Source organism: Lynx rufus, unplaced genomic scaffold, assembly GCF_022079265.1.
Source record: "Lynx rufus isolate CCGP_SWC_20201006 ecotype Redwood Valley unplaced genomic scaffold, mLynRuf1.p SCAF_24, whole genome shotgun sequence".
Classification (NCBI taxonomy): domain Eukaryota; kingdom Metazoa; phylum Chordata; class Mammalia; order Carnivora; family Felidae; genus Lynx; species Lynx rufus.
The window spans coordinates 8,833,817-8,848,353 of record NW_025814839.1 but is presented as its reverse complement, the minus strand read 5'-3'; the positions used below and the strand labels follow the sequence as shown (position 1 = coordinate 8,848,353).

The 14,537-nt window shown below is 50.6% G+C and overlaps 1 protein-coding gene across 1 annotated transcript in view; it reads left to right on the top strand.

The window, feature by feature from the left end:
* Positions 1–14,537, top strand: part of KSR2 (kinase suppressor of ras 2) — a 427,363-nt gene that overhangs the window by 358,472 nt on the left and 54,354 nt on the right. The window contains exons 11-14 of the mRNA XM_047088271.1: positions 2,786–2,827; positions 3,491–3,563; positions 7,472–7,520; positions 9,449–9,816. Coding sequence (XP_046944227.1) covers positions 2,786–2,827; positions 3,491–3,563; positions 7,472–7,520; positions 9,449–9,816 — 532 coding nt within the window. The remainder of the gene's footprint in view (positions 1–2,785; positions 2,828–3,490; positions 3,564–7,471; positions 7,521–9,448; positions 9,817–14,537) is intronic.

Sequence of the window (14,537 nt, the reverse complement as noted above, 5' to 3'; positions counted from 1 at the left end):
GGCACCTCATTTTCCAGAATCAGGAAATGCATCCGTTTGGATTCCAACTATCTGGGATATTTGGGGATTGCTGTGCTAGGAGAGAGTTGATTAATTCAATAAACACGAGTTGTGCACCCACTGGTACCAGGCCCCTCTCTGTCCTGGGGAGTTAATAAATCAGTTCCAGCCTCGGGGGCAGCTAATGACTTCGCTCTTTGAAACCGATTTTCTCTTAATTATAAATCATTCTTGTCTGTTTATTAAGAGAGCTTAGAAAGATATTGGCTTATTCGCTGCAGCGAATGCTTATTCAGCACCGCTATGCACTCTTATCTCATGGAATGATGATCTCAGCCCTGCGAGGGAAAGACTGTGATTATCCCGTGGAAACTGAGACTCGGAGAGAGCTGCCCAAGCTTTTACAAACAGCCAAAGGAAGAGTGAGGATTCAGCCCTACAGGATCAGCTTCCTACTCCTGCTGTCCAGCTCATCTTTGCTTTAAACCGGAAGTCAACAAACTTTTTCTATCACGGGCCAGATGGTAATATTTTAGATGTTGTGGGCCATATAGTCTCTGTTGTTGCAAATATTCAGCTCTGACGTCATAGCATGTCGGCAGCCAGAGACAGCGTGCAAATGAATGAATGTGACTGTGTTCCAGTAAAACTTTATGGACAAAAGCAGGTGATGGTCCAGATTTGGCCCCTGGGCCATGGCTTGTCAACCCCTGGCCCCAGCCTCTGAACCACTGCAGTAATGCTTGGTGAGTCAGCTTGGTGAGTCCTGTCCCTGCGGGTAATAAAATTGCTTCTGGAAGTACGTTCACCAGTTTGGACTCCTATCTGACCCCATTCCTGCTCAATGTGGCCTCTCCACTGCCCACGATACCCTTGTCCCCCACCCCTGCTCCAGGCCCTCCACCCCACAGGAGTAAGGGGTAACATTAGGAACCTCGGGGATGTCCGGAACTGGGACTGGGAGTAAAATGAATTGTGGGTGAATCAGCAGTGAAGTTGAGGAAATTTCTTTTTTCCCTAAATACAGAAATTAACCCATGCTTGTGGTAGGCAAAATAATGGTACCCCCAAACTCACCACGCTCTAACCCCAGAATCTGTGGATCTGTGACTTTATAGGTGACTTGACTTTGCAGGGATGATTAAGTTATGGATCCTGGGGTGGGAAGATTACCCTGGATTATCCAGATGGATCCTAAATGTAACCACAAGGGTCCTTATAAGAGGGAGACAAGAAGGTCAGAGACGGTAGGAGGTGATGTCAGGACAAGGGGAGCCGAGACTAGAGTCGTGGGCTCAGAGCCAAGAAGTGCAGGCAGGCTCTAACAGCTGGAAGAGGCAAGGCATGGATTCTCCTCTGGAGCTTCTGGAAAGAACCAGCCCTGGCGACACCTTGCTTTTAGCTCCTTATGACTTATTCCAGCACCTCCGACCTCCAGAACTATAAGAAGATAAATGTGCTATTTTAAGCCACCAAGTGTGTCATAATTTGTTACAGCAGCAACAGGAAAACTAATACAATGCTCAATGTAGAAAATTTGAAAAACACAGGAAATGCATAGTTTCCCAATTTTGTTGAGATGTAATTGACATATGACATTGTATATGCTTAAGGCGCACAAGGTAATGACTTGATACATGTGTGTGCTGGGAAATGATCACCACAGTCCAGGTTTCTACCCATCACCACACACAGTTACAAATTTTCCTCCTTGTGATGAGAACTTTTAAGATCTACTCTCAGCAACTTTCAAAGATACAGAACTGTAGTCACTATGATGTGCGTTACCTCGCCAGGACTTCATTTGTCTTCTGATTGGAAGTCTGTACCTTTTGACCAGCTTCAGCCTGTTCCCTAACCCATCTGGTTGTTTCTATGAATTTTTTTTTTTTCAAATTCCGCATGTTACGTGATCTCATACAGTATCTTTCTCTGTCTGACTTAATTCACTTAGCACGGTGCCCTCGAGGTCCATCCATGTTGCAAATGGCAGGATTTCCTTCTTTTTTTTAAGACTGAATAGCATTCCATTGTATGTACATGTGTACATGTATTGTGTGTGTGTGTGTGTGTGTGTGTGTGTACGTGTACCATTTGCTTTATCCGTTCACCCATCAGTGGACCCTTGAGTTGCTTCCATGTCTTGGCTCTTGTAAATAATGCTGCAGTGAACACGGGGGTGCAGATTATTGTTCCAGGAATAGTGATTTCGTTTCCTTCGGATATATTCCCAGAAGCTGGATCACCTGGTAGTGCTACTTTTTTTTTGCGGCACCCCCATGCTGTTTTCCCCAATGGCTGTGCCAGTTTGCATTCCTACCCACAGCACCCCACTCTTTCCCCTTTCTCCTTCCCCTCACCACACTTCTCTTTTCTCTTTTGATAGTAGACATCTTAACAGGTGTGAGATGATATCTCATTGTGTCCTAAAGGATTTTTTGAAAGCGTCTGTAATCAAAGAGGGGAAAAAATGACTATTTTAGATTATGGTTTCACAGACTTTTCTCTGTGTGTATGTGTCCCTGTGCAGTTAACAAAAATGGGATTGTGCTCTGGGTGACTCTCTGTTCTCTGGGAGCTGCCCGTGGGAGGGTTGGCTTGGATGTCCAGAGCTCTGCTTCCTTTATACATGCTCTCGGCCCCTTGTCATTCAGAAGGTCTGCAGAAATCTGGAACCCCTCGAGGGTGGGTAGGGAACCCATGTGGTGGCTGTGGGAATCCAATCTGTTACTTGCAGGGACAGCTCGGGGCAGCGCTCACGTTGGTATTTTTATTCTTTTGCCAGCGTCCCACTACTACAAGTACAAACAGCAGTTCATCTTCCCAGGTGAGTCCGTGCACGCTCAGGCCCTTCTGAACGAGCCCGCTGAGGTGCGTGGGTTGCTGGAATGGATGAAGGCGAAGGTTGTTGGGATGGGCAAGCTCAAAGAGGATGGCGGTGGGACCACTAGACCCCAGGATAATGGTGGGACGTAGAGGTGGAAAAGGCAAGACTGGGAGGCCCCAAGGGCACAGTGGTACCAAGGAGATCCCAAGGCTCAAGGGCAAGGCCTGAGGAGGTGGTCTGCAATAGAAGGACAGGCCAGGGTAAGGAGGGGTCCAGAGCCCACGTGGCAGGGGAGAGGTGGTCAGAGGTGAGTTGGGCACTGGGAGACGTGAAACCAAGTGGCCTCACCATCCCAAAGAGAACTCAGGAGTTGGGGGGTGATTCGGAGGTGACCAGTGGATGCTTCGGGTCAGAGGCTTGGCGTTCTGGCAGCCCCCTAGTCAAGAGTGGGGCATTTGGTTCAGGATGTCATCTTAGAACACTGGTGCTTCTGAGCAGGAAAAGCGCAAGTGATTGAGGAAGGGACAGAGGGGACTGGCCAGCCCCAGGGGCACCGTGATCTGGTGAGAAGTTACTAGCTGCCCCATCTCCCAGCAATTAGGTCTTTGGGGGGGAGACTGTGGACTCCATGTTAGATTTCTGACTCTCACGTCTGCCTCTCAGATGTAGTGCCAGTGCCAGAGACGCCGACCCGGGCGCCCCAGGTCATCCTGCATCCGGTGACCTCGAATCCAATGTAAGTGGAACAGAGACCTCCTTCTCCTGTCCTGGGTCTTCAGTCTGCTCAGGGTCACTGTCTTCTGTCTTCCTGGTCCTGGAATTGATGGGGCGGGATACTGAGGGAGAGAGAGACACGGGGAATGACTCAAGGAGAGGGAGAGGATGACAGCCTCCCTCAGCCTAGGCCCAACAAGTCGTCTGTGCTTTGTGTCCTGACCCTGCTTGTCAAGTGTGATTTCCAGGGGCTGGACCGTTTCCTCAGGGTCCCCAGACTTTTCTATGATCAGAAAGCTAACTTTCGGTAATAGCTAGAACTTAATGAAAGAACGGTCATTCTACGTCATTGTCCCTCCCTTTAAAAAGAATAATTTAGGCTGGGTTTTATTGGGTGGCTTAGTCGGTTGAGTGTCTGTCTTCGGCTCAGGTCATGATCTCATGGTGAATTTGAGCCCCGCGTCGGGCTCTGTGCTGACAGCTCGGAGCCTGGAGCCGCTTCAGATTCTGTGTCTCCCTCTCTCTCTGCCCCTCCCTCACTCACACTCTGTCTCTCTCTCTCTCTCAGAAATAAATAAACATTAAAAAAAATTATAAATAAAGTTTTATTGCAACACAACCATGCCCATTTGTTTACGACATACTATCTCTGGTGGCTCTCAGACTACAGCACAGTTGAATCGTTCCCAACAGAGACCATACGGCCTGCAAAGTCTAAAAGATTTACTCTCTGGCCCTTTACAGACCAAGTTTTCTGGCCCCTGGTTTATACCATTATAAAAATAATACAAACTAATTTTGGGAAATGTGGACTGTTCTGTAAAAAAACGAAAAAACAAACAGGGAAACTAATCACTCATAATCATATCACCCTTAGAATTTTGATGTGTGCTCTGTCTCTCGTGTTTTTATATACTTGTGACTCATGATATATGCCCTTTCCAGCCTGCTTTGTTATCCCTTAAAAAAGCTATAGCATTGCATTTTTCTTAAAAATTTTTTTTTCAACGTTTATTTATTTTTGGGACAGAGAGAGACAGAGCATGAACGGGGGAGGGGCAGAGAGAGAGGGAGACACAGAATCGGAAACAGGCTCCAGGCTCCGAGGCATCAGCCCAGAGCCTGACGCGGGGCTCGAACTCACGGACCCCGAGATCGTGACCTGGCTGAAGTCGGACGCTTAACCGACTGCGCCACCCAGGCGCCCCAGCATTGCATTTTTCATATGATCTCAGACTCTTCATAGACCCTGGTCTCCATGGCTGTAAAATACTGTTATCGATGTAGAACAATGGCCTTAACCATTTCCCTCTTGCCAGATCTCCTATCTTCCCATAGTTCACTGTTGTAAACAGCACTGCAGTGAATGTCTCTGTACGTGGCACCTTTGGCGTCCTTGGGACACACACTCTCTTTCTCGGTGGGGTATTGTTTGTGCAGCCGCAGTGAAACCACCTTCCTTGACTTAATTTCTTCGGCCGGTGGCCCAAGCGTAGGGCATGCTGGAGACCTAATTTCGATCCGACCGGTTTCCCAACTCACACTTTTGCCCATTCGGTTGTTCCTCTGCCTCCCCCCTAACTGCTGCGCCCTTCCTGCCCCATGTTACGGACTTTGTTAAAGACCCAGGTGGTACATCCGTGAAATCAAGGGGGCAGCAGTTTGCCAGGGAGATGGTGCTGACTTCCAGCTCCGGGTCGTTCCTCTGCTGCACATAAGCCAATTCCACAATGTGTGCAAGACGAACTCCGGGTTATTAACTGGCAGTCGGGGAGCGCCCGCGAAATACGGCGTCGGTAGCTGCTTGCGGTCTGCTTAAAAGTGCATGGAGTGACGGCCACTAACACTTCACAGGAAGAAGTAATTTAATCGCCCAGTGACTGTAATCACGCCTTGATGCAGGCAGAGGAAGGCTGCCTGGTTTGTTGTTGGGTGAGGAGGGACTCCAGCTGCCTTGTTCCACCCGGATCTCCCCAAAATGCCAAGTTCCCGGCAGATGTTCCCGGGGCCGGCCGGGCCGTAAATGATTGGTTGATAGGAAAGCAGAGGGCACTTTGTGACCCACCCTTCTCTCCCCCTTTCGTTCTTGCAGCCTCTCAGACTCCCTCTGGCCAAGAGCCCCTCCCGGAAGTGGGTTGGCTCTGTCTGCAGGGTCAGCAGCCTCTTGGGGTCTCAGGGTTAGGAGAGCGGTGGCCCCTCAAGTGAGGGGGTGGGTAGGGGCCCCTGCTAAGCTTCCAGAGGTGTTCATTGTGATTCCTTCCTGCCGCCGGTTCTGTGCCTTCAGCAGCCCAGTTACAGTCTCCCCACTGCACTCCGTAAACACATACACCTCCTCTACTCCGAAAACACACCCCCAGAAACACCTCTAACGCACACTGTCCCCCACGTCCCCGTCACATGCCATGTGCTCCAACACTCCCCTCACACCCCAGTACGTACCCAGCTGTCAACACACGGTGAGCCCCCCACATCCCCCACGGGGTACACCCAACTCACGTGTGCCCAGAACAACCCCTGCACAGAGCACATCCCATAATACCCACGCAGTACCCAATCTATACTTAGTACTCACACACGCAAACACACTGATCCCTCCCCAGCCCTGCACTCAGCCTGCGCCCACGCTCAGAACAGCTGCAGCTCACGAGCTCAAGACTGCATCACACTCGCGCACGGACCCAAGCATACGCGCGCGCGTGCTCCCACCTGTGTCTTCCAGTCCTTCCAGATACGGTTTTGTTCGTTCTCACTCCACGCATCCCGGTTCACCGTGATTGGCAACATCCAACCAACTCAAACACTGCGAGTTTTCAAACCACATCCCATAATCTCTCCGGGGAATTTCCATCGTGCTCCGTCTGTTCAGTTCATGCCTGACTTTTGGCCCGTGTCACTTTCAGCCTTCCTGCACGATATCTCCGTACTTGCTTTCGTCCCTTCGGTAGTAACATAATAGTCCCCAAAGTCAGGAGCCACGCAGGTTTCGACTCTGTATCCCTCGGAGGGCCTCGCCCCGTTCCTGACACATGCAGGTCTCCCCCACTCTCCGAAAGTAGAGCATTCCTGCAAAGCCTTTCATAAGCCAACATCGTGTCATGCGAAGACGCGATTATCATTCATTTATAATGCAAAAATTGGCGGGTGTCCCCAGACCTGAGAACTTCCTCCCTTAGGCTTCTCTGATCCCTTAGGACACATCTTGCTAACGGATGCACAAAATAAATCGAGATAAAGCACAGATGCTCATGGATACTGCTCAAAGGTGTGGAGGCTTGAGGCTGAGATGCTGAGGGTAGTGCCCAGGGAAGGAGCTTGGAGGCATCACTCACACTGCTCAGGGTGCCCGCTGCCTCCGTAATGGCTTGCGGCAAAGCAAAAGCTGAAGGCAACTTTCGCTTGTCACCCTTTTCCACAAAAGCAAAAGTCTTGGAATTTCTTTTGGTCAGCAAAACAGACACCAGTGTAGATCTTTCATAAAAGCAAAGCGGCATGGTGCTGACTTTCAAAAAGCAGGGGGTGGGGGGGGGTACCTGTAATCCCGAATGCTAAGGTTCTTCCAGAAGATTCCGAACCCGAGTGAACGTTAGAGGTCTCGTTCATTCTTTCCTAGCGCACACCCAGAGTTCTGAGGATTCTTCCACCCGTGGCATTAGGCCAGTTTATAAGGAAGCTGCTAGATTAGTGGAAACCAAAGCAAGAAAGAAAAATGAGCCCCGAGCAGCCCAGAAAGTCTGTTGAAAACCGTGTCCTTGTCCTCGCTTCTTCATGGTGACGTTATGGATTAGTTTCGACAACAAGTGTTGAAGTGGATTTTGAGATGAAGGCTTGATGGCCAGGGCTTCCCGTTCAAGGACTCTTGATACGCGGCTAAACAATACACAGACCTACCTTTTCACGCGAGGGTCACATCTATTTTTCTTTTCTTTAAAGCTTGGAAGGAAATCCATTACTTCAAATTGAACTGGAGCCAACCTCAGAGGTGAGATTTGGAGAGAGTGATGCACCTGTTTCCCTGGGGTTGCCCAGCGCTTGGCAGAGCCGATGGATGTCTTTAATGACGCGGAGGGCTTGGGGCGGCGGGCGGTGGGGTGGCCCTGTTTTTGATGGACGTTCTAACAAGCGGGGGCCCCTCCCGGCACCAAGCCTAATGGGCCGTTATACAGTGCGCATCACGGAAAAGCTAGCTGTGCAGACGTTGGCAAGAGATTTACATTCTTAGCGGAAAAATCGGCCTAGGGCCAGGTGAGTACCAAGGGGGATGTGCCCCACTGCCTTCCAAAGAACACGTGGGAGGAGGCAGAGTCCTGGGGACACCGAGCCTGGCAGGCTTTTGAGAATGGTCTGGGGCTTCTTCTCATCCGCCAGAACTTCTGGAGGAATAAACGAAGTGTCCCGGGTAAGAACCATGGACTCCTCAGCCCTGCGGGTGTGCCCCGAACTGAAAGGAATAGAGCCAGGGTTTCCAGAGAAAACCAGGCCCTTTCGGCAGGTATTGTGGTCGTTGAAAAATTATCCCTGGGGAAGCCAGTGTTTCCTGTGTTGTTTCTCCTGAGTGGGCCGCGAGGGGCAAGTTTGCTCAGGTTTGGGCTCAGGAAGACCAGCGGCCAGCCAAAGGGCCACTGCCTCAGGCTGCCTAATCAGCCCCCAAGCCTCTGGGAGTCCCCACTGGCTGGGGTGCCTGCTGCTCCCTCACTGGAGCTAAAGAAGCCGTGGGGCAGGACACTCCCAGCCCCCATGCTGGGAAGGTGGGTCCCTGGCCCCTGAGCGGCTAATGATCGTGGTGGTCACCCCTAAGTGTCCGGGGGCCCTGTGGGTGTGCTGGATAAAAATGCGAATTTCTGGCCCTGGCCTGCTGCTTTCTGATTGAGCAGCTCTGGGTGGGGCCCAGGAATCTGCATTTTCCCAGGAAGCCCAGTCGCTGTTGCATACAGGTGGTCAGGTCTGTGCAAGGAACTTAACAGCCTTTCGTGTCATTGGAAACCTCACACCATCCCCAGGGGCAGATTTTATCAGCTCCGCTTTATGACGGGGGGAAAAAGGAAGTCTCAGAGAAGTCCCGTGGCTTGCCCAAAGTCACACAGAGGCCAGATTTCCGCTCATTTCTTCTGATTGTTAAGCCCATCCTATCGGCCAGCCTCTCTGCCCTCACGGCTGCATAGGAAGCCCAGGTGTCTGGCCCGTGCAGAGTAGCTGTGACCTCTCCCTTTTTCTGACTCATCCATTCCAAATTCCCCGGGGGAAATAAAAAAGGCACTCTCCGTTGAGGATCGTCACATGTTGTGTGCAGACAGCTGAGGCACACGTAGTTTAGCCTGTTGCCTTTATCACACACGCGTAAGGAGACAAGCCAAAACATCACGGTAGGATAGGAGGGCGTTGGATATTAGGAGTTGAGACACCTGAGGTTTAACCCTAGCTCTGCCTGGCTGTGTGATAGAGAGCCGGGCATCTCCCAGGGTGACCAGTCAACTCTGTTTGCTGGGACTGAAGGACTTCCCAAGGGGACTTTAAGTAATCTCTGCACCCAGTGTGGGGCTCCAGCTTACAACCTTGAGATCAAGAATCACATGCTGTACTGACTGAGCCTGTCAGGTGCCCCCACCAAGGGGACTTTCAGTGCCCAGACCAGGGAAGTCCCAGCAAACCGGAATGGGTGGCCCCCTAGCATTTCTCTTCCATGAACCTCAGTTTCCCCCTTAGCACAGGAGCGTGGGATTACCACGATCTCCCTTTCAGCCCCTTCATTGTATACGATTCTAGACGAGAGTGGCCTGCACTAATAGATCTGTGTGCACGCCAGCCGAAAATGCACATAGAGACGTGTCCCGGTGGGACCCAGTGGGACCTCGTGGGAAGGCGGGGCAGCGTCAGGAGCCACTCTGACCGCTCTCCCCTTTCCGCCCACAGAACGAAGAGGGCCACGACGAGGCCGAGGAGTCGGAGGACGATTTTGAGGAGATGAACCTGTCCCTGCTCTCAGCCCGGAGCTTCCCACGCAAGGCCAGCCAGACCAGCATCTTCCTGCAGGAGTGGGACATCCCTTTTGAGCAGCTGGAGATTGGCGAGCTCATTGGAAAGGGCCGCTTCGGGCAGGTGTATCACGGCCGCTGGCATGGCGAGGTGGCCATCCGGCTGATCGACATCGAGAGGGATAATGAGGAACAGCTCAAGGCCTTCAAGCGGGAGGTGATGGCCTACAGGCAGACGCGGCATGAGAACGTGGTGCTCTTCATGGGTGCCTGCATGAGCCCACCCCACCTGGCCATCATCACCAGGTCAGTCCTGCCGGGGATCCCCACCCGTGGGTCCGTCCCCAGAGCTGTGCCTCTGGCAGAGTTGAGAAGTGGGGGTTTCCGGTTGACTCGTCGTTCCGGTGAATGGAGCGTCTCCAGCTCTACCGATCATAATTGTGTGGTACTAAGACTTGAGAGTCCAGGAAGTGCTTTTGATGGTAAAACTCTTTGGCAGAGCGGGGCCACGGGGAGAGCACTGAATGGAAGTTAGGAAAGTTGGTTCTAGATCCACGCCCCCCCCCCCCGCCGTGCCCCGAGTGTTTGTGAAACGATATCGCCGAGACTCACTGTCTCCATGTGTAAATTGAACGGATTGGGCTAAATCGGAAGTCAGCAGACTTTTTCTTCTAAAGGGCCCAGTAGAGAATAGTTGTGGCTTTATGGGCCAGACAGTTTCTGTAGCAACTGCTCCACTCTGCCACTGTGGTGGGAAAGGAGCCCCAGACAAGATGTAAGTGGATGTACGTGGCCGGGTGCCAATAAAACTTTACTTATAAAAGCTGGATTTGGCCCTCGGTCCCTGCTGTGCCGATTCTGGACTAAGATTGTGACAGCTGTTACTCTGGCTTTCGTTAAAGCAGCAGATGACATGTGGAGAGCTTTACCATTGCTGTCTTAAATATCCAGGGTCCGCGGTCGATACCTGCACAGAAGGGGTAATTAACAGAGAGCTGACATTAAGAAAACGTCAAATGATAGCAACTTTCCTGAACTTGCTCTCTTCTAACCTCGCCCAGTGACATGGGGCATTGGAAAAAAAAAATAGCTTTGGTTTCAGTCGAACAGTTGTGAAACTATCCTTTGGTGTGTGTTTCACCTCTGGCTGCCGTTCTCCCGTTGCATCAGGACTGGCCACAGCAGTGCTGTTCTTGGTATGGCCTGTGATGCCAGGAGTCACTTAGGAGCTGTCTGCTTCCCATTCTCAGCTCAAGCGATAAGATCTCAAACACGCAAGCCTCTCCTCTCGGCAGGTGCGTAGCAGGAGCTGTGAGCTCAGGGAAGAGCTGGTGTGTTTCGGGTCTGTTCCCTTGTGATACAGAGCATCCTTGAGTCCATTTGTAAGATCTCAGTGGTCAGAAGAAAATGGGTTATTGTCTGTCATCATTGGTTATGCAGATGATGGATTGACTGGAACCCATGTGTCAGATGGTAAATGTTTTCAAAGGATTGGATTTCAGGAGATGGCTCTTCAGTCCTCCTTAGACCAGGGTAAAAATGGTCGTCCTCCACTCTAAAAAGGACAGAAGAGGCTCTCAAATAACCAGCTCAGATCAGATTTAGGGGCTGAGCTGTTCCCATGAAGGGAGTGTATCAGCAAGCTTTTGCTGAGTAACAAATTACCGCCAACACTCAGAGTTTTCCTCTATTGTATGGACAGTTCTGTGCTGAGCCAGGCCTAGTAGCTGGGCTCTTGGACATGTCTGTGGTCAGCAGGCAGGTCAGACAGGGGGCTGGTCCTTCTCGGATGGCCTCATTCACATGTCTGCAGGTTGGCAGGTTATCAGCCACCGTGCCCCGATTCTCTTCCTCATGGTCTCTTATCCCCCAACAGCTTAGCTTGGGCTCATTCCCATCGTGGTCTCAGGGTTCCAAGTGAAGGAAGAGGTCAGGCCCTGATGGGCAAGGGCCTTTCCCTCCTCTATCTGTGTTGCATTGGCTGACGCACATTGGCCAAACCAAGTTGCGTGGTCAACCTAGCTTCCCAGCACGAAGAAACAGACTCTGCCTCTGCATGGGAGGATTTGCAATGTCACGTTACAGGGACATAGATGCAGGGAGGGGGACGGTTTGTGGCCACTTCTAAAACCTGCCACCACTCCTTTCCTCCTCTGTGATCTAGAATGTATCATTCTCGTGCAGAGCCCTTTACTTGGGGTGCATGCCGCTGGCCTTCTGCCCCACTGCTCCCACCAGTCCATCACCCCAAATTTCTCTCTGGTCAGCTCCTCACCTTCTGGCTTGTTAACTCCTCTTTTTTACATCCCCAAACTAAAAATTTGAAATCCACTGTCTCCTCTCCTTACCTGGCTCTTCTGAGAACCTCTCGCCTCCCGCCCTCTGACTTGCTTGGTGTTATTGGTGGATCCCAGTTCCCCGAGCCTCCCTCACCCCTTTCCCAAGGGCTGGCGAATTGGAAGTGGACAGATTCAGTTAGCAACCATCCTTGAAGAACGAGTGGTCATTATGAAAATGTGTCACTCATCCCGTAAGCCAGCTGCGTTTCTGGCCCTTTTCTATTATGTACAAACTCTGTGGCCCCCCCCCCCCTCCCCGAGCGCCATAACTGCCTGCAGATTTCGCAAATAGCACAGCCTTTTCCTGGCACCGTGATAAAGACTCTGCCGCTTTGGGACATGTAATTGGTCTCTGAAGTGTTTTGGTATTTTGCGTGAAGAAGCCAGATGAGCCCCCAAGCGGCATTTATTCCATATTATTGTGTCATTACATATTTATCTTAGGGAGGGGCCCTGTGCATCCCTCTCTCCCATTTAGTACCGTCCACTTGTTGACCATCAGGTCTCTTCTCTGAACGTTCAGTTTGAAACCTGGTATTCGAGTAATTGGATTAATCACCTGCATCCGCATAATTGGCTGGCAGAGGTTGATGGTTGGACAATAGCCAACCAACTGGAACAATTTTTGGACCCTGGATTTATTTTACAGAGAACATAAGACCAGATAATTACCTGGCATATTCCGGCTAAATTCACAATGGCGTGTTCTAGCCAATTACTTAGTAATTATCATCGAAGTTAACAAGTATTTCTAAGATTAGCTTCCTTGTAATGCGATGTGTATGGCTCTTGGGGAATGAGTAATAACCAACTAGTTACCCAATTGCTATACCCACAAATACAATTAGCCGCAGGATTGCTAAATCGTTTCACGATTGGGTCATTATGAGATTATTGCTAAAGCTATTGGCAGTCTGCGCCATCGCTCATTTTAAAAAGTCCAAATGGAATTTGAAAGCCGACAGAGTTGAATGAAAACACCTCCCATCGTTCTGCCTTGCTGCAGCGTTCCCCGGGCCTCAGTGTCCCCATCTGCTAATGAGGAGGTAGACATCGACGCTTGTGGCAGGGTCCCTCCGACTCTGACAAAATGCTTTGGTTCTCGGGGGATGGGCTGGTTTGAGAAGCAGCCTGGAACAGCTCTGGAGCAGGGCTTCTGGAAGTAAGGTCCACCCGGGTCCCCTGCGTCAGAGCCAGCAAAGGGAAGAAGGTCTTTCAAATGCAGATGCCTGGGTGCTATACCTGTATTAGTTTCCCAGGGACATTGTGATTAGCACATACTTGGTGGCTTAAAATGACACACGTTTAGGGATGCCTGGGTGGCTCAGTGGGTTAAGCATCCTACTCTTGATTTCGGCTCAGGTCATGATCTCAGTTTGTGAGTTTGAGCCCCACGTTGGACTCTGTGCTGAGCCTGGAGTCTGCTTGGGATTTTCTCTCTCCCTCTGTCTCTGCTCCTCTCTCTTTCTTTCTCTCTCTCTCAAAATCAAATAGACATTTTTAAAACAACACACACTTATTGTTCTGCAGTTCTGAGATTGGAAATCCAGAGTGGGTCTCTAAAGTGAAGGGCTGTTCTCCTTTCTGGAGGCTCTGGAGTAGAACGTTTCCTTGTCTTTTGCAGCTTCTAGAAACATTCTTTGCATTCTTTGGCTTGTGGCCCCTTCCTCCATCTTCAAAGGCAGCATCGTAGCCTTCTTCATGGTCACAGGTCTCACTCTTACAAGGACACTTGTGATTGCATTTAGGACACAGCCACCCAGAAACACCTCTCATTTCAAGACTCTCAGCTTAAAATTTTGTTAATGTTTATTTATTTTTGAGAAAGAGACAGTGTGTGAGCTGGGGAAGGGACAGAGAGAGAGAGGGAGACACAGAATCCGAAGCAGGCTCCAGGCTCCCAGCTGTCAGCACAGAGCCCGACGCGGGGCTCAAACCCACGGACCGCGAGATCACTACCTGACCCGAAGTCGGACGCTTAACCAACAGAGCCACTCAGGCACCCCTCAAGACCCTCAATTAAAATCACATCTACAAAGTTCCTTCTGCAATATTGAGGTCACAGTTTCCAGGGATTAGAACCTGGATATCTTCAGGCTCCAGTTTTCAGTCTATCACATCACCTTGGACCTAGTGAGTCAAGTCTGTTTGTAGGTTAACACTTTCTAACCAAGCCCCCCCCCCCAGCCCATTCTAATCTAATGTTTGGGAACCACACCGTAGGGAGTATTACCAGGGAGTACCTACTGTGTACCCAGCATAGTGCAGAGGGAAATGGAAACAGGGAAGTTTTTGAAACAAAAACAAAAACCAAAACCAAAACCAAAAATAGACCAGACAAAATTACAAAATAATCAGGATCTCGGTGGGAAGAAATTTATTTATCCGGTGGTGACAGGAACATGGACCAACCTACCTCAGTTGGGTGCCATGGAGACAAAACCAAAGCAAAACGCTACAATTGACGTCGCCAGGAGGGCCTCATTAGGGGGGGCCTGATCCCACTGAACCATCGGGGCCATGTTACAGATGTGGAAACTGAGGCCAAGAGAGGAAAGTGGGGCCAGGACAAGAGCACAGGTCTCTGTGAATGCACTGCACCGTCTGACAGCTTGCAGACCCCATCGTCCCCCAAAGCTTGTCCATTCAGTCATTCTTTCATTCACCAGATATTTAGTAAACACATTA